This window comes from Euprymna scolopes, chromosome 6 (genome assembly GCF_053919585.1).
Source record: "Euprymna scolopes isolate OS-2025 chromosome 6, ASM5391958v1, whole genome shotgun sequence".
NCBI classification, from domain to species: Eukaryota; Metazoa; Mollusca; class Cephalopoda; order Sepiida; family Sepiolidae; genus Euprymna; species Euprymna scolopes.
Genome location: NC_136487.1, coordinates 10,139,706 through 10,161,795, shown reverse-complemented (window position 1 = coordinate 10,161,795; position 22,090 = coordinate 10,139,706). Strand labels below are relative to the sequence as shown.

At 26.9% G+C, this 22,090-nt stretch overlaps 1 protein-coding gene across 1 annotated transcript in view; it reads left to right on the top strand.

The window, feature by feature from the left end:
* Positions 1–14,623: 14,623 nt before the first annotated feature.
* LOC145277497 (protein FAN-like) overlaps positions 14,624–22,090 on the top strand; it is a 137,964-nt gene continuing 130,497 nt past the window's right edge. The window contains exon 1 of the mRNA XM_080128887.1: positions 14,624–14,778. Within this exon, the coding sequence (XP_079985013.1) occupies positions 14,738–14,778 (41 nt within the window). The 5' untranslated portion in view covers positions 14,624–14,737. The remainder of the gene's footprint in view (positions 14,779–22,090) is intronic.

The following is a 22,090-nucleotide window of genomic DNA, read 5'->3' as shown; positions in this document are numbered from 1 at the left end:
AATGATTGAATACCTAATGATTGAATACCTAATGATTGAATACCTAATGATTGAATACATAATGATTGAATACCTAATGATTGAATACCTAATGATTGAATACATAATGATTGAATACATAATGATTGAATACATAATGATTGAATACCTAATGATTGAATACATAATGATTGAATACCTAATGATTGAATACCTTTTGATTGAATACATAATGATTGAATACATAATGATTGAATACATAATGATTGAATACCTAATGATTGAATACCTAATGATTGAATACATAATGATTGAATACATAATGATTGAATACATAATGATTGAATACATAATGATTGAATACCTAATGATTGAATACATGATGATTGAATACATGATGATTGAATACATGATGATTGAATACCTAATGATTGAATACCTAATGATTGAATACATAATGATTGAATACATAATGATTGAATACATAATGATTGAATACATAATGATTGAATACATAATGATTGAATACATAATGATTGAATACCTAATGATTGAATACATAATGATTGAATACATAATGATTGAATACATAATGATTGAATACCTAATGATTGAATACATAATGATTGAATACATAATGATTGAATACCTAATGATTGAATACCTAATGATTGAATACATAATGATTGAATACCTAATGATTGAATACATAATAATTGAATACATAATGATTGAATACATAATGATTGAATACCTAATGATTGAATACCTAATGATTGAATACCTAATGATTGAATACCTAATGATTGAATACATAATGATTGAATACCTAATGATTGAATACCTAATGATTGAATACATAATGATTGAATACATAATGATTGAATACCTAATGATTGAATACCTAATGATTGAATACATAATGATTGAATACATAATGATTGAATACATAATGATTGAATACATAATGATTGAATACATAATGATTGAATACATAATGATTGAATACATAATGATTGAATACCTAATGATTGAATACATAATGATTGAATACATAATGATTGAATACCTAATGATTGAATACATAATGATTGAATACATAATGATTGAATACCTAATGATTGAATACCTAATGATTGAATACATAATGATTGAATACATAATGATTGAATACATAATGATTGAATACATAATGATTGAATACCTAATGATTGAATACATAATGATTGAATACATAATGATTGAATACCTAATGACTGAATACATAATGATTGAATACATAATGATTGAATACATAATGATTGAATACATAATGATTGAATACATAATGATTGAATACATAATGATTGAATACATAATGATTGAATACCGTATGATTGAATACCTAATGATTGAATACATAATGATTGAATACATAATGATTGAATACATAATGATTGAATACATAATGATTGAATACATAATGATTGAATACATAATGATTGAATACATAATGATTGAATACCTAATGATTGAATACATAATGATTGAATACCTAATGATTGAATACATAATGATTGAATACATAATGATTGAATACATAATGATTGAATACCTAATGATTGAATACATAATGATTTAATACATAATGATTGAATACATAATGATTGAATACCTAATGATTGAATACATAATGATTGAATATATAATGATTGAATACCTAATGATTGAATACCTAATGATTGAATACATAATGATTGAATACATAATGATTGAATACATAATGATTGAATACCTAATGATTGAATACCTAATGATTGAATACCTAATGATTGAATACATAATGATTGAATACCTAATGATTGAATACATAATGATTGAATACCTAATGATTGAATACATAATGATTGAATACATAATGATTGAATACCTAATGATTGAATACATAATGATTGAATACATAATGATTGAATACATAATGATTGAATACATAATGATTGAATACCTAATGATTGAATACCTTATGATTGAATACATAATGATTGAATACATAATGATTGAATACATAATGATTGAATACCTAATGATTGAATACATAATGATTGAATACCTAATGATTGAATACCTAATGATTGAATACCTAATGATTGAATACCTAATGATTGAATACATAATGATTGAATACATAATGATTGAATACATAATGATTGAATACATAATGATTGAATACCTAATGATTGAATACCTTATGATTGAATACATAATGATTGAATACATAATGATTGAATACATAATGATTGAATACCTAATGATTGAATACATAATGATTGAATACCTAATGATTGAATACATAATGATTGAATACCTAATGATTGAATACCTAATGATTGAATACATAATGATTGAATACATAATGATTGAATACCTAATGATTGAATACCTAATGATTGAATACATAATGATTGAATACATAATGATTGAATACATAATGATTGAATACATAATGATTGAATACATAATGATTGAATACATAATGATTGAATACCTAATGATTGAATACATAATGATTGAATACATAATGATTGAATACCTAATGATTGAATACATAATGATTGAATACATAATGATTGAATACCTAATGATTGAATACCTAATGATTGAATACATAATGATTGAATACATAATGATTGAATACATAATGATTGAATACATAATGATTGAATACCTAATGATTGAATACATAATGATTGAATACATAATGATTGAATACCTAATGACTGAATACATAATGATTGAATACATAATGATTGAATACATAATGATTGAATACATAATGATTGAATACATAATGATTGAATACATAATGATTGAATACATAATGATTGAATACCGTATGATTGAATACCTAATGATTGAATACATAATGATTGAATACATAATGATTGAATACATAATGATTGAATACATAATGATTGAATACATAATGATTGAATACATAATGATTGAATACATAATGATTGAATACCTAATGATTGAATACATAATGATTGAATACCTAATGATTGAATACATAATGATTGAATACATAATGATTGAATACATAATGATTGAATACCTAATGATTGAATACATAATGATTTAATACATAATGATTGAATACATAATGATTGAATACCTAATGATTGAATACATAATGATTGAATATATAATGATTGAATACCTAATGATTGAATACCTAATGATTGAATACATAATGATTGAATACATAATGATTGAATACATAATGATTGAATACCTAATGATTGAATACCTAATGATTGAATACCTAATGATTGAATACATAATGATTGAATACCTAATGATTGAATACATAATGATTGAATACCTAATGATTGAATACATAATGATTGAATACATAATGATTGAATACCTAATGATTGAATACATAATGATTGAATACATAATGATTGAATACATAATGATTGAATACATAATGATTGAATACCTAATGATTGAATACCTTATGATTGAATACATAATGATTGAATACATAATGATTGAATACATAATGATTGAATACCTAATGATTGAATACATAATGATTGAATACCTAATGATTGAATACCTAATGATTGAATACATAATGATTGAATACCTAATGATTGAATACCTAATGATTGAATACATAATGATTGAATACATAATGATTGAATACATAATGATTGAATACCTAATGATTGAATACATAATGATTGAATACCTAATGATTGAATACCTTATGATTGAATACATAATGATTGAATACATAATGATTGAATACCTAATGATTGAATACCTAATGATTGAATACATAATGATTGAATACATAATGATTGAATACATAATGATTGAATACATAATGATTGAATACATAATGATTGAATACCTAATGATTGAATACCTAATGATTGAATACATAATGATTGAATACATAATGATTGAATACATAATGATTGAATACCTAATGATTGAATACCTAATGATTGAATACATAATGATTGAATACATAATGATTGAATACATAATGATTGAATACCTAATGATTGAATACATAATGATTGAATACCTAATGATTGAATACATAATGATTGAATACATAATGATTGAATACATAATGATTGAATACATAATGATTGAATACCTAATGATTGAATACATAATGATTGAATACATAATGATTGAATACCTAATGATTGAATACATAATGATTGAATACATAATGATTGAATACCTAATGATTGAATACCTAATGATTGAATACCTAATGATTGAATACCTTATGATTGAATACATAATGATTGAATACATAATGATTGAATACCTAATGATTGAATACCTAATGATTGAATACCTAATGATTGAATACATGATGATTGAATACATGATGATTGAATACATAATGATTGAATACATAATGATTGAATACCTAATGATTGAATACCTAATGATTGAATACATAATGATTGAATACATAATGATTGAATACATAATGATTGAATACCTAATGATTGAATACATAATGATTGAATACATAATGATTGAATACCTAATGATTGAATACATAATGATTGAATACATAATGATTGAATACATAATGATTGAATACCTAATGATTGAATACATAATGATTGAATACATAATGATTGAATACATAATGATTGAATACATAATGATTGAATACATAATGATTGAATACATAATGATTGAATACATAATGATTGAATACATAATGATTGAATACCTAATGATTGAATACCTAATGATTGAATACCTAATGATTGAATACATAATGATTGAATACCTAATGATTGAATACCTAATGATTGAATACATAATGATTGAATACCTAATGATTGAATACCTAATGATTGAATACATAATGATTGAATACATAATGATTGAATACATAATGATTGAATACCTAATGATTGAATACATAATGATTGAATACATAATGATTGAATACCTAATGATTGAATACATAATGATTGAATACATAATGATTGAATACATAATGATTGAATACATAATGATTGAATACATAATGATTGAATACCTAATGATTGAATACCTAATGATTGAATACATAATGATTGAATACATAATGATTGAATACCTAATGATTGAATACATAATGATTGAATACATAATGATTGAATACCTAATGATTGAATACCTAATGATTGAATACATAATGATTGAATACATAATGATTGAATACATAATGATTGAATACATAATGATTGAATACATAATGATTGAATACATAATGATTGAATACATAATGATTGAATACCTAATGATTGAATACCTAATGATTGAATACCTAATGATTGAATACATAATGATTGAATACATAATGATTGAATACATAATGATTGAATACATAATGATTGAATACATAATGATTGAATACATAATGATTGAATACATAATGATTGAATACATAATGATTGAATACCTAATGATTGAATACCTAATGATTGAATACATAATGATTGAATACATAATGATTGAATACATAATGATTGAATACATAATGATTGAATACATAATGATTGAATACATAATGATTGAATACATAATGATTGAATACCTAATGATTGAATACATAATGATTGAATACATAATGATTGAATACCTAATGATTGAATACATAATGATTGAATACCTAATGATTGAATACATAATGATTGAATACATAATGATTGAATACCTAATGATTGAATACATAATGATTGAATACATAATGATTGAATACATAATGATTGAATACCTAATGACTGAATACATAATGACTGAATACATAATGATTGAATACCTAATGATTGAATACATAATGATTGAATACATAATGATTGAATACCTAATGATTGAATACATAATGATTGAATACATAATGATTGAATACCTAATGACTGAATACATAATGATTGAATACATAATGATTGAATACATAATGATTGAATACATAATGATTGAATACATAATGATTGAATACCGTATGATTGAATACCTAATGATTGAATACATAATGATTGAATACATAATGATTGAATACCTAATGATTGAATACATAATGATTGAATACATAATGATTGAATACATAATGATTGAATACATAATGATTGAATACCTAATGATTGAATACCTAATGATTGAATACCTAATGATTGAATACATAATGATTGAATACATAATGATTGAATACCTAATGATTGAATACCTAATGATTGAATACATAATGATTGAATACATAATGATTGAATACATAATGATTGAATACATAATGATTGAATACATAATGATTGAATACATAATGATTGAATACATAATGATTGAATACCTAATGATTGAATACATAATGATTGAATACATAATGATTGAATACCTAATGATTGAATACATAATGATTGAATACATAATGATTGAATACCTAATGATTGAATACCTAATGATTGAATACATAATGATTGAATACATAATGATTGAATACATAATGATTGAATACATAATGATTGAATACCTAATGATTGAATACATAATGATTGAATACATAATGATTGAATACCTAATGACTGAATACATAATGATTGAATACATAATGATTGAATACATAATGATTGAATACATAATGATTGAATACATAATGATTGAATACATAATGATTGAATACATAATGATTGAATACCGTATGATTGAATACCTAATGATTGAATACATAATGATTGAATACATAATGATTGAATACATAATGATTGAATACATAATGATTGAATACATAATGATTGAATACATAATGATTGAATACATAATGATTGAATACCTAATGATTGAATACATAATGATTGAATACCTAATGATTGAATACATAATGATTGAATACATAATGATTGAATACATAATGATTGAATACCTAATGATTGAATACATAATGATTTAATACATAATGATTGAATACATAATGATTGAATACCTAATGATTGAATACATAATGATTGAATATATAATGATTGAATACCTAATGATTGAATACCTAATGATTGAATACATAATGATTGAATACATAATGATTGAATACATAATGATTGAATACCTAATGATTGAATACCTAATGATTGAATACCTAATGATTGAATACATAATGATTGAATACCTAATGATTGAATACATAATGATTGAATACCTAATGATTGAATACATAATGATTGAATACATAATGATTGAATACCTAATGATTGAATACATAATGATTGAATACATAATGATTGAATACATAATGATTGAATACATAATGATTGAATACCTAATGATTGAATACCTTATGATTGAATACATAATGATTGAATACATAATGATTGAATACATAATGATTGAATACCTAATGATTGAATACATAATGATTGAATACCTAATGATTGAATACCTAATGATTGAATACATAATGATTGAATACCTAATGATTGAATACCTAATGATTGAATACATAATGATTGAATACATAATGATTGAATACATAATGATTGAATACCTAATGATTGAATACATAATGATTGAATACCTAATGATTGAATACCTTATGATTGAATACATAATGATTGAATACATAATGATTGAATACCTAATGATTGAATACATAATGATTGAATACATAATGATTGAATACCTAATGATTGAATACATAATGATTGAATACATAATGATTGAATACATAATGATTGAATACATAATGATTGAATACATAATGATTGAATACCTAATGATTGAATACCTAATGATTGAATACATAATGATTGAATACATAATGATTGAATACCTAATGATTGAATACATAATGATTGAATACATAATGATTGAATACCTAATGATTGAATACCTAATGATTGAATACATAATGATTGAATACATAATGATTGAATACATAATGATTGAATACATAATGATTGAATACATAATGATTGAATACATAATGATTGAATACATAATGATTGAATACCTAATGATTGAATACCTAATGATTGAATACCTAATGATTGAATACATAATGATTGAATACATAATGATTGAATACATAATGATTGAATACATAATGATTGAATACATAATGATTGAATACATAATGATTGAATACATAATGATTGAATACATAATGATTGAATACCTAATGATTGAATACCTAATGATTGAATACATAATGATTGAATACATAATGATTGAATACATAATGATTGAATACATAATGATTGAATACATAATGATTGAATACATAATGATTGAATACCTAATGATTGAATACATAATGATTGAATACATAATGATTGAATACCTAATGATTGAATACATAATGATTGAATACCTAATGATTGAATACATAATGATTGAATACATAATGATTGAATACCTAATGATTGAATACATAATGATTGAATACATAATGATTGAATACATAATGATTGAATACCTAATGACTGAATACATAATGACTGAATACATAATGATTGAATACCTAATGATTGAATACATAATGATTGAATACATAATGATTGAATACCTAATGATTGAATACATAATGATTGAATACATAATGATTGAATACCTAATGACTGAATACATAATGATTGAATACATAATGATTGAATACATAATGATTGAATACATAATGATTGAATACATAATGATTGAATACCGTATGATTGAATACCTAATGATTGAATACATAATGATTGAATACATAATGATTGAATACCTAATGATTGAATACATAATGATTGAATACATAATGATTGAATACATAATGATTGAATACATAATGATTGAATACCTAATGATTGAATACCTAATGATTGAATACCTAATGATTGAATACATAATGATTGAATACATAATGATTGAATACCTAATGATTGAATACCTAATGATTGAATACATAATGATTGAATACATAATGATTGAATACATAATGATTGAATACATAATGATTGAATACATAATGATTGAATACATAATGATTGAATACATAATGATTGAATACCTAATGATTGAATACATAATGATTGAATACATAATGATTGAATACCTAATGATTGAATACATAATGATTGAATACATAATGATTGAATACCTAATGATTGAATACCTAATGATTGAATACATAATGATTGAATACATAATGATTGAATACATAATGATTGAATACATAATGATTGAATACCTAATGATTGAATATATAATGATTGAATACATAATGATTGAATACCTAATGACTGAATACATAATGATTGAATACATAATGATTGAATACCTTATGATTGAATACATAATGATTGAATACATAATGATTGAATACCTAATGATTGAATACCTAATGATTGAATACATAATGATTGAATACATAATGATTGAATACATAATGATTGAATACATAATGATTGAATACATAATGATTGAATACCTAATGATTGAATACCTAATGATTGAATACATAATGATTGAATACATAATGATTGAATACATAATGATTGAATACCTAATGATTGAATACCTAATGATTGAATACATAATGATTGAATACATAATGATTGAATACATAATGATTGAATACCTAATGATTGAATACATAATGATTGAATACCTAATGATTGAATACATAATGATTGAATACATAATGATTGAATACATAATGATTGAATACATAATGATTGAATACCTAATGATTGAATACATAATGATTGAATACATAATGATTGAATACCTAATGATTGAATACATAATGATTGAATACATAATGATTGAATACCTAATGATTGAATACCTAATGATTGAATACCTAATGATTGAATACCTTATGATTGAATACATAATGATTGAATACATAATGATTGAATACCTAATGATTGAATACCTAATGATTGAATACCTAATGATTGAATACATGATGATTGAATACATGATGATTGAATACATAATGATTGAATACATAATGATTGAATACCTAATGATTGAATACCTAATGATTGAATACATAATGATTGAATACATAATGATTGAATACATAATGATTGAATACCTAATGATTGAATACATAATGATTGAATACATAATGATTGAATACCTAATGATTGAATACATAATGATTGAATACATAATGATTGAATACATAATGATTGAATACCTAATGATTGAATACATAATGATTGAATACATAATGATTGAATACATAATGATTGAATACATAATGATTGAATACATAATGATTGAATACATAATGATTGAATACATAATGATTGAATACATAATGATTGAATACCTAATGATTGAATACCTAATGATTGAATACCTAATGATTGAATACATAATGATTGAATACCTAATGATTGAATACCTAATGATTGAATACATAATGATTGAATACCTAATGATTGAATACCTAATGATTGAATACATAATGATTGAATACATAATGATTGAATACATAATGATTGAATACCTAATGATTGAATACATAATGATTGAATACATAATGATTGAATACCTAATGATTGAATACATAATGATTGAATACATAATGATTGAATACATAATGATTGAATACATAATGATTGAATACATAATGATTGAATACCTAATGATTGAATACCTAATGATTGAATACATAATGATTGAATACATAATGATTGAATACCTAATGATTGAATACATAATGATTGAATACATAATGATTGAATACCTAATGATTGAATACCTAATGATTGAATACATAATGATTGAATACATAATGATTGAATACATAATGATTGAATACATAATGATTGAATACATAATGATTGAATACATAATGATTGAATACATAATGATTGAATACCTAATGATTGAATACCTAATGATTGAATACCTAATGATTGAATACATAATGATTGAATACATAATGATTGAATACATAATGATTGAATACATAATGATTGAATACATAATGATTGAATACATAATGATTGAATACATAATGATTGAATACATAATGATTGAATACCTAATGATTGAATACCTAATGATTGAATACATAATGATTGAATACATAATGATTGAATACATAATGATTGAATACATAATGATTGAATACATAATGATTGAATACATAATGATTGAATACATAATGATTGAATACCTAATGATTGAATACATAATGATTGAATACATAATGATTGAATACCTAATGATTGAATACATAATGATTGAATACCTAATGATTGAATACATAATGATTGAATACATAATGATTGAATACCTAATGATTGAATACATAATGATTGAATACATAATGATTGAATACATAATGATTGAATACCTAATGACTGAATACATAATGACTGAATACATAATGATTGAATACCTAATGATTGAATACATAATGATTGAATACATAATGATTGAATACCTAATGATTGAATACATAATGATTGAATACATAATGATTGAATACCTAATGACTGAATACATAATGATTGAATACATAATGATTGAATACATAATGATTGAATACATAATGATTGAATACATAATGATTGAATACCGTATGATTGAATACCTAATGATTGAATACATAATGATTGAATACATAATGATTGAATACCTAATGATTGAATACATAATGATTGAATACATAATGATTGAATACATAATGATTGAATACATAATGATTGAATACCTAATGATTGAATACCTAATGATTGAATACCTAATGATTGAATACATAATGATTGAATACATAATGATTGAATACATAATGATTGAATACATAATGATTGAATACCTAATGATTGAATACCTAATGATTGAATACATAATGATTGAATACCTAATGATTGAATACATAATGATTGAATACCTAATGATTGAATACCTAATGATTGAATACATAATGATTGAATACATAATGATTGAATACATAATGATTGAATACATAATGATTGAATACATAATGATTGAATACATAATGATTGAATACATAATGATTGAATACATAATGATTGAATACATAATGATTGAATACATAATGATTGAATACATAATGACTGAATACATAATGATTGAATACATAATGATTGAATACATAATGATTGAATACCTAATGATTGAATACATAATGATTGAATACCTAATGATTGAATACATAATGATTGAATACATAATGATTGAATACCTAATGATTGAATACATAATGATTGAATACATAATGACTGAATACATAATGATTGAATACATAATGATTGAATACCTAATGATTGAATACCTAATGATTGAATACATAATGATTGAATACATAACATTGCTTCTAATTGAAAATCAAATTTTTGTTATTATTCTGAACACGCATCAAACAATGCAGTAATTATGGCCTAGTAGACCAACATAAAACCTACCTCAAAAAACCTGTTTTCTAGAGGCTTTTGGGTGTGCTGAAAACGAATATTACATTTTAAATTGAAGCCGGCAACTAATTTTCACGATACTAAAAAGATACTTTTCCGCATGTTTCATGTAGTAATGTAACATGGCAGCCATAATTATTCAAAACAGAAACGACCTAATGAATTTTCAAGAAAAGAATTAATTTTTTTTTTATATATATATAAATCTATAAAAGTGAAATTGTGTGTGTGTGTGTGTGTGTGTGTGTGTGTGTGTGTGTGTGTGTGTGTGTGTGTGTGTGTGCGTGTGTGTAAGCAAGCTTTTTAATCAGTTTTGGGGCAAAATTTTGACTGCCAAGAGGTCAAAGTTGAAAGACTCTACCAAACTCCTCCGCCAATTTTGTGTCTAAACACTTGAAATTTTAGATGTAGGTTACCTAGACATGAGTCAAACTTTTTAATATGTAACAATATACATATGGACATAAAGTTATGAACAATACATGGGGCTTGAGCAAAGCCGGGATAATAGAAGAAATATATCCGCAGGCTCGCACGTACAACAATGGCCACCACTTATAACATAAAATATTGCATTTAAATTTTCTGCAAATAAGTAGTTTTCCAGATATTAAGCAATGTCATTCCGGACAACTACTTATTTGTGGAAAATTTAAATGCGATATTCGGTTTCAGCATACCCGAAAACCTGTCTAACTGTCATTTTAAATGAAAATGTTAAGGTGGAAACCAAGTAAAATTTTTAAAATATGGCGTTACATTATTACATGAAACGTGAAAAAATATCTTTTCACAGCCATGTTTTACTGTCCCCAGTCCTTCGAAAAAATTGTCAAAAATCAAATATAGAACAAATCAGTGTCACCAAAGGCAAGATAAGTTACTCTTCTACCTAACTGGGAAGTTTTTTGTTTTTTTTTAGTGTTTTTACTTAATGTAAAATGTTTAATTGGCTCAAAATACAAGCGTTTTCCAAGGGTATGCGACCACAAGAAAAAATGGCAGCATAGCAAACATTGTGGCCATTTTCTCTTGTGATCACGTACCCTTTGAAAACACTTGTTTTTCGAGCTGAATAAATATGTTACATTAAATAAAAACACTAAAAACCTACCCAGTTGGGTAGAAGAGTAATTTATCTTGCCTTTGCTAACACTTATTTGTTATATATTCGATTTTTGATCAATTTTTCAAAGGACAGTGGAGTGGAGTGCACAGTAAAACTTACCCTTTTCAATATCGTGAAAACTAGTAGCCGGTCCCAATTTTAAATGCGACATTCGTTTTCAGCACACCTGAAAACCCCCATAAAACAAGTTTTTAAGATAGGTTTTGTGTTGGTCTACCAGGCCACAATTACCAAAAATGCGAAGTAATTAAAAATAAAAAAATGGCGTTTGTTAATAAAGAGTCGACAGATCGACTTTTTAAATATGGTTTATAGCAAAAACGACAGTATTCACTTGCCATATCGAAATTGTAATCCTACAATTTCGAAAATTTATCGAGTAGAAAATTATTTATAGCTGAAAGTTAATTTTACGGAAAATTGGGGGAAATTGCATTTTACCCAGATGTGAACACCTTGAAGATTGCAAACACAGGGGACATACATATTTCTCTTTTCGTCACTTTAATGGCGACCAACATTTTAACCTTATAGCGATAGACTTTCTTTTATTTTCTTTTTTACTAAAAACACAAAAGTAGTTGTACTCGATGAATTTTTGGAAATATTAATATTTTCGACACGACAATTAAGTATTGTTGTTTTTGCTTAAAAGCACATATTAAAAAAATCAATCTGTCGACTTGATCTTAACAAGAAGCACTTAAATTTTATTTAAATAATTTTATATTTTAGATCCTAACTGAGTTGCCCGCCCGGTGATATGACGCAATGTAAGACCCTAATTGTCGAAGAACAGTTGTTAACAATTTAACACGTGTCACGAAAAGTGTCAGAGATAACTTCCTTGTGACATATAGACACAAAAATAATAACTGGTCCCTTTCCAAATTGTTATATCTCGCTCTTTCTTAGTTCTAATATAAATAAATTGGAAATACACACAAACACAACGATTATTCCTTGTCTGGTGTGCTTCAACTGCTAGAATCATTTTTTTTCTTCTATGTTAACATTTGGTTCTTTGGTTTTTCTCTCGTTGCTGTATAATAACCGCTCCCTTGCATATCCGGTTCGCGGTTCCCTGCCCTCCTGAACAGCTGCCAGCTGGTGGAGGCCGATCTTCTCCGCCCCAGTTGCGGATTCTTTAAATAGAGAAACAATAATAATACAAGACGGCTTGAAAATGGCCTTTCTGGAGTCGTGTAACGCCAACGAGAGGGAGAGGTAAGTGAAAGGCTTGATAATTTTGTTTTAAGGATTATTTTGGGGAGGGAAATCGGTTTAATTAGTTTTCTTTTTTAAAATGAAAGCTCGACATATGCAACGTGCGGTGCGGTGCGCTCGATACGAATAATGAGAATAACAAAGAAATATCAACACCTTTTAGAATGTTGTTATTGTCAATGTGTGTGTGTGTGTTAAAAAGCTTATTCCACCCAACGACAACAAGTGGTGTATGTGTGCGTGTTTGCAATCCTGAAAAATAAGTTTTATTCAATCTGTTTAAAAAATAGGTATTTCTACAGAATTTGAATCGATTTTTGTAATTGTTTTTTTGGCTTTGTTGAAGTTTTGCATGCATTTGTTTACTTGCTTTTTCTGCTGACCGTTTCATGATGAGAACCCTGAAAACGTCCCGCCTTATCAACGTTTACCAGTTTTAAAAGAAGCAAACGAGCTTGACTGTTTTTTTTTTTAACTGGTAAGTATTAATCAGACTGGACGTTTTCAGGGCATTCATCGTGAAGCAGAACCGTCAGCAGAAAACGGAAGTAACATGCAAAACTTGGACAAATAATTTATTGATTTAACCCTAAGTTTGGGCTAAGTTCAAATTCTGTAGAAGCACACCATCAAGGCGAAAATTAAAAAAAACAAACCCTTTTTCATTCCAGCGTGTGTAAATTCACTAGATTTGGTACTTAGGCAGAAATCCAAACGATTCCGTCTTTAAGATAAGATTTTTTCATGCACTTATTGATCCGTGCTAACGTTATTATTTAAAAAGACATTCTTAACATGGGGAGGGTGTTTTGTATCTATTCTGTACTTTGAAATACGATTAAAAAAAACAAATAGAGCGGATCAGTAAGTGCATTAGCACCGATTTTTTTTTATTTTTTAGTTAAATTCAATTTTTACGGTATGACTTTATTAAATTATTAGGTGAAAGTACAGAAATTACAAACACCCTCTGTCTTTCTAGTGTTTCTAAATATTGTTATTTCAGTACGGTCCGTATTTTACATAAGTACCTTAGATTTTATCAGAAAAAGGAAAAATTGTAATAAAAATACTTATGCCACTTTAATGTAAAGAGAAGAGAATTATTAAAAAAAAAAAAAATGGTTGTTTTTAGGGTTTTTTTTTCTAGATTTAAAAATTACGTTCGTTTTCAGTGTCCCAAATTCTCGTTTCCCAAAATAAATGTGTCAAAACGCATTATTCGATTTATAATAAAAAAATATTACATTGCAAAATGATAAAACATTCGATTTTAATTTAGTATCAATTTTTTTTATGAAACGAACTTAGTATTTTGGTTTGCTAATTTTAAAAGGAAAAAAATAAATCGGGGCGAAAATGAAAATAAAGCCTAACTCTTTAGATACAAAGAACGATGAATTAAAGATCGTGTTTTTACAAATCTGTATCCAGTCAATCCTGAAAATAGCCGAAAGCAGTTTGCGATTTGAAAACCGGGTAAAAATGCAGACGACACTGAAAATGCGAAGGATAAAAAGAAAATAAGACCTTGCTGTGCCATTTTTAAAAATAGTATTTTTAAGTAAAAAAATTGAAGTTTCGCAATATCTTATTATTAAATTGTTAGGTGAAAGTACAGAATAGTTAGAAAACACCTTCCCCTCCCTATGTGAAGAATGGCTTTCCAAATAATCATTTCAGCACGGTAACATAAGTGCATAAGTACAAAAAAAATTAACCCCTTAAAAAAAAAAAAAAAAATTGAAAACGCTTCCTAAAAGAAAAGGTGGATTTCAAATCGTAATTACATGTATTCTCCGTCGACATTAGACACTGAGTTAAGTACTGACATCCTCTGGATATCCATTCTTTACAAGTACCGAAAAATATTCAAGACTTGGTTTTCCTATATATGTGCGCAAAAAAAAAAAAAAAAAAGAAGTCTTATAACAATTAAATCTATATGAATATTTGTTTCTTTATTTCCACATCTTGAACTGTAATTTTAAAAGTAGAAATCTAATAAATAATAGAAATCTGGCAAGGCAATTTAGGACGCTGAGCTGAGACAGCTCATAACGAAAACATTAAACGTAAATAACAAACGCGTTCTAAAATTCGTTTCGGTTTCTGAAATGAAATAACACCCATTTATTTAAATCTTCATTAAAATCTAAAATAGCGAAAGAATTTGGTAACTGCGATAATTTTAGGATGAGCTCATATGAAACAAACAAAATTGTTGTTGTTTGAAATTTATGCGAAGAAATGGACCACGGTGATCATTTTCTGTTTTTAGAACATCAAATAATGAAGCAGGTGTGCGAAATGCTGCGTCTGCTAAAAAAAAAAAAAAAAAAGATCATAATTAACAGGTGTGTCTTTTTTATTTAAAACTTATGGGAAGTTTATTTTAGTTAGTGTTTAAAATGGGTCGTTATATTCGTTATTATCGTGAAAATAAAAACAAATCTAAAAAAATGTATTTAAAGATGTCCTTTTCTTTCTTTCTTTCTTCAGCGGAAATGTTGGTAATGGCACCAAAAAAATAGTGACGTAACGGTTACCGGGTTCTGGGGGTTCAAATACGAAACTTATTAAAATATTGGGTCGAATTGTCATAAATGAATCGGATTTTTACAAAGTCTGTCATACGTTAAAAAAAAAAATGCGTATTCAAACATTTTTCTTTCTTTTTTCTTTTTCTTTTTGCAGTAACCAATAAATAAGGGGAGGTTAAAAATTTTTTAAAGTGTGTGTGTCTGTTTACATTTCCGTACACAATAACTCTGTAAATTTTCAGTCTACAGACTCGAAATTTGATATACAGGGTACTGAGATTTGGGAAAAATCTTTGTAATCCGTTTTCGGCCACAAATTTAGCTGTTAAGGGGTCAAAGTTCAACCTTTGAGAACTCTATCAAACTCCTCCGCTAATTTTGGGTCTAAACACTTGAAATTTTAGATATAGGTTCCTTGGACATGGATCTAACTTAATAACTTGATTTGAGCCCAAAACAATAAATGTTAAGGGGGTCATAATAGGGGTCAAAGTTAAAAAAAAAAAAAAAAAATTGACCTTTGCGGTCTCTACCAAATTACTCAGACAATTTCTGGTTTAAACATTTGAAATTTTACATAAAGGGTATTCAGAGGAGGCCAAGCTTTTTAATCGGTTTGGGTCGAAAATTTGAGCTACTAACATATAAATGTATGTTAATAATGTTTGTATGTCTGCCTAAAACCTTCGACAGAAGCAATGGATTTTCACAAGATCAACATCGTTTTGAAGCTCGACCCTTCAGATGACAAATACCAAAAAATTGGCTAAAAACATTAATTTCTTCACCTTCAACTGGACACTTTTCTACAGGGAGGGGTCGCTTTTTTCACAGATATTTTCCAAAGTCATCCCTTCTTTTCGTATATATTTTGTTTATTTTCCGACTTTTGAGCTATTATCAAGGTCCTAATAAGAAAGCCACTATATATTTTTTGGCTCTAACTCTACACACTTGGCACTTCTTTGTTTAAAAGTAAATAAAATCTTTAAAATAAGTTAAAACATTAAAAAAAAAACTTATCCAGGTTGGAAAAAGAGTAACTTATCTTTGGCAACATTTATTTGTTGTATATTTATTTATTCCCCCATTTATTTATTTATTTATTTATTTTATTATTGTAAAAAAAAAATATCCCAATTTTTTCTTTTAATTTACGTTTTTTATATATATAAAATCGTAACTGCGTCTGTGTGTGTTCGTCTAGAAGTCTGAAACTACACAAGATACACGTACAACCCTTACATCATTGGATTAAATGTGACTCCAACACCTGCTTATAAAATCCTCCTTGAGCTCAGCAGTGGGAGGACAAAGAATATTTTATTTTTCATTCTTACCTGTGGTTGTTTCATGAAAACAACAAAGGTGCTTATTTTAATTGATCTTTTAAACTAATACATTTCAGGTGAAAACATTATTACGCACTTCCAGCTACGGTATCGCTGGAAATATCTTCTCAATTATTAAATCATTTCTTTCTGATAGGCTCATAAGAGTAGTGGTTGATGGGCAGAAATCAGAAGCCCAGAGTATTAATGCTGGAGTCCATCCTGGGCCCAACTCTCTTCCTGATCTACATCAATGATCTCCCAAAACACATACTTAAATCATTCGTTGACATTTCTGCTGACGACACTACCATCTATGGCAATACATCAAAGGCCGTAAATGACCAAGTTCTCTCTGATTCTCCCTCCTCTGATCTTGAGCGTGTGGTACAATGGGGAAGAGGTGGCTGGTTACTTTTAATGCATCTAAAACCAAGCTTCTATCTTTACATCATCAATGCTCCGATTCCCGCTTGGCATCAATTGAAATGAATGGCTCTCGTCTTGGGGAGGCTCCATGTTTTGACAAGCTTCTGGGCTTGACCTTTACTCCTGATCTGAAATCGAACATGTATGTCAAATCAGTTTCCAAGGTTACTGAAAAAAATGGTGAGATCATTCTACTGCTCCGATAGATATCTCACTCTTGAGGCAATTCTGTATCTATATAAAAGCCAAGTACGTTTAAGGATGGAGTACTGTTGCCACATCTGGGAAGGAGCTGCTAGAAGCAGCTTATCCTACCTTAACAGAGTTCAAAATAGACTTTGTAGCTTAGTGGGGGTGCCCTTTTCTCTTTCCTGCAACCTCTCTCCCACAGAAGAGATGTTGCGAGCCTGTCTTTGTTTTATTGTTATTTTCATAGCAAGTGCTCATCTGAACTCCAATCTCTGCCCCCCCCTCACGAATCTTTCATGAAAAACACTCATCTAGCTAAAACCACTGTCAATAATTTTCCCCACTTTTTATCTGTGCCTAAATCAAAATGTAGATTCCATAAACAAAACTTTTTTCTTAGAACTACACGCCTATGGAACTCTTTCATTTGCCTGCTTCCCATCTGACAACAACTTTATTGTCTTCAAGTCCAACATAAACAAATTCTTGATGAACCACCGTCTTAAGTAATCAAATTTGCCAAATTTCTATTACTAACGATTACTACAATATCATCCCATTGACTACTGTACACTCTATAACCCTTATTTTCGAGTGGCCTTCGGGCCTTGATAAGTGGTGACTCCTATGTAAAAAAAAAAAAAAAAAAAAAAAAAAAGATATCCTGGTTAAATTATTAAATTGATTGCAAATTCCAAAAAATAGAATAATTGAATTTTGTTGTATATTTTTCTAATTCAGTAAGGCAAACGAGAGATAATCCTCGATTTAAATTTACAAATTAATGGACCTCCATTTAAACCACACATACAGAATGTAATTGTAGATGATTTTTTTGTTAAAAATATATATTCCACTGTTTCGTAATTTTTGGAATTTCAATTAATTTCAATATGATCTGTATGTATGTAATAATGTTTTCACCTGAAATGGGTTAAGTTAAAAGATTACCAATAAAAACAATCACCAATCAAAACAAGTTTTTCTTTCCTTTCTATTGAATCAGTTAAGAGGTTGTAAAAGAAAGATGTACCCCCCTTTTTTTTATTTAACATTTTTTTATCAGTAATCAAGACCCTCATCCCACTACTACCCCGGACAACGCCGGATATCCTTTTTAGTAGTAAAACAAATTAATGCGTTTTTCTCATTGAATTGTTTCTTTAACAAGTCCTGGGAAATTGGAACTATTGATTATTAAAAATTTGGGTTTGAAATTCTACATTCTCAAACAATAATTTCAGATTATCATATCCATTAAAATTAAATAAAATTTTTATCTGAAATAATAATCTAAAATTCAAATAAAATAAAAAATGTGTACAAATGAAATTTTTAATGATTTACAGCTAAAAAATCAATATTTGTTAATATTATCTTGAAAAAACAAAATCAAAACGGTTTTCTAAAATTATTATTAGACGTCAAAGATGTGATATGAATACTAAAATGCAAATGGTTCTGATTGCTCCCCTCTTTCTTTCTCCAGTTTGTTTTGATACATGCTCTCTTCATCAATTCCTAAAGTTAGTAAGTTTTCACATGAACATGTTGAATTCAAGGGCTTTCAACAATTGAACATCTTTCCAAACCTCAAAAAGTAACACCTATATGTGAATGTAGTAAGCCAGTGCAAACTTAGAAATTTCTATAAGACCTGGTCAAGAAAATCAGTTTGAGAGATCCTTTGTTTACTGAACACTCTACCCTGTGCCTTTGTGCCAGGATGGCGAGGTGAAGGAACTTCATGACTAACGTATCCCGCCATATCAACCTGCACATATCTATACACACACTAACAGGATAAACGGACACACATACACAGTGACACACAAGACTTGCACACATCTATCCATGCATATTGTGAACATTTACTAAGATGAAAATAAGTTAATAAGTTTTATATTCTTATTTCTTACATAAAAATGTTTTCTTTGTACTTTTCCATTTTTCGTTCATAAAACTATGTTTTGGGTAGCATTTACTATCTGGTGAATCTTCTATTATTTCAATGTTTCATTCTATTTCTAACTAGCAGGCTGCCCGACGTTGCCCGGTCGTAAAATACACATAAATATATTTTAATTCATACAGAAACTGAGACATGTGCATGCAAGTATGTTTTTTCTAAACAGTTTACTTCTAAGTAAAAAAAACAAAAAAATACTCACGCTAAGCTCGAAACTAAAACTTAAAGACAGCAAGTCATGTCCAATAACCATTAGGCCAGCTTAACACGATCTTTAAAAGTTACGACCACGCATGTGCAGTCATGAAACAGTTGACAGATAAAAATATGATGACCCTCAAGTACTAATTTTTCAATTTTGACTCCCTTAGCAGCCATTTTATTTTTTTCTATTATATTATTTTTTATTTATGAAAACTGATTAAAGTTTTCCACATGTCTGAATACTCTATATACTAAACTAGCGTGGGTGGGGGCGCCCAGCTTTACCCAGTCTTAAAATATGCTTAAATATGACATTTTAATTTGTCCAGATTTCATATCTATTATTATAGTCATGATTTAAAAAGTAAAAAAAATAATTATTTGGGTGCCATCAGCTAGAATCGAAACCGAAATCAAAAATGTAGCATTCAAAGCTGGTGACGTTACCACTGTACCAATGTGACACGCATATGAACTGATTAAAAATAAAATAAAGTGAATGTACAAAATGTATGATTTTTTTTCAATTTTGTCTCCTTTTTGACGCCTTAAAAACTATTTTAACTGGCTAAAGACCCATAAAAGAAGGTGTCATAAAAAATTCAATCATTTGAGGCTCCTTGCGCCGCTGTACAATTTTTTGTTTC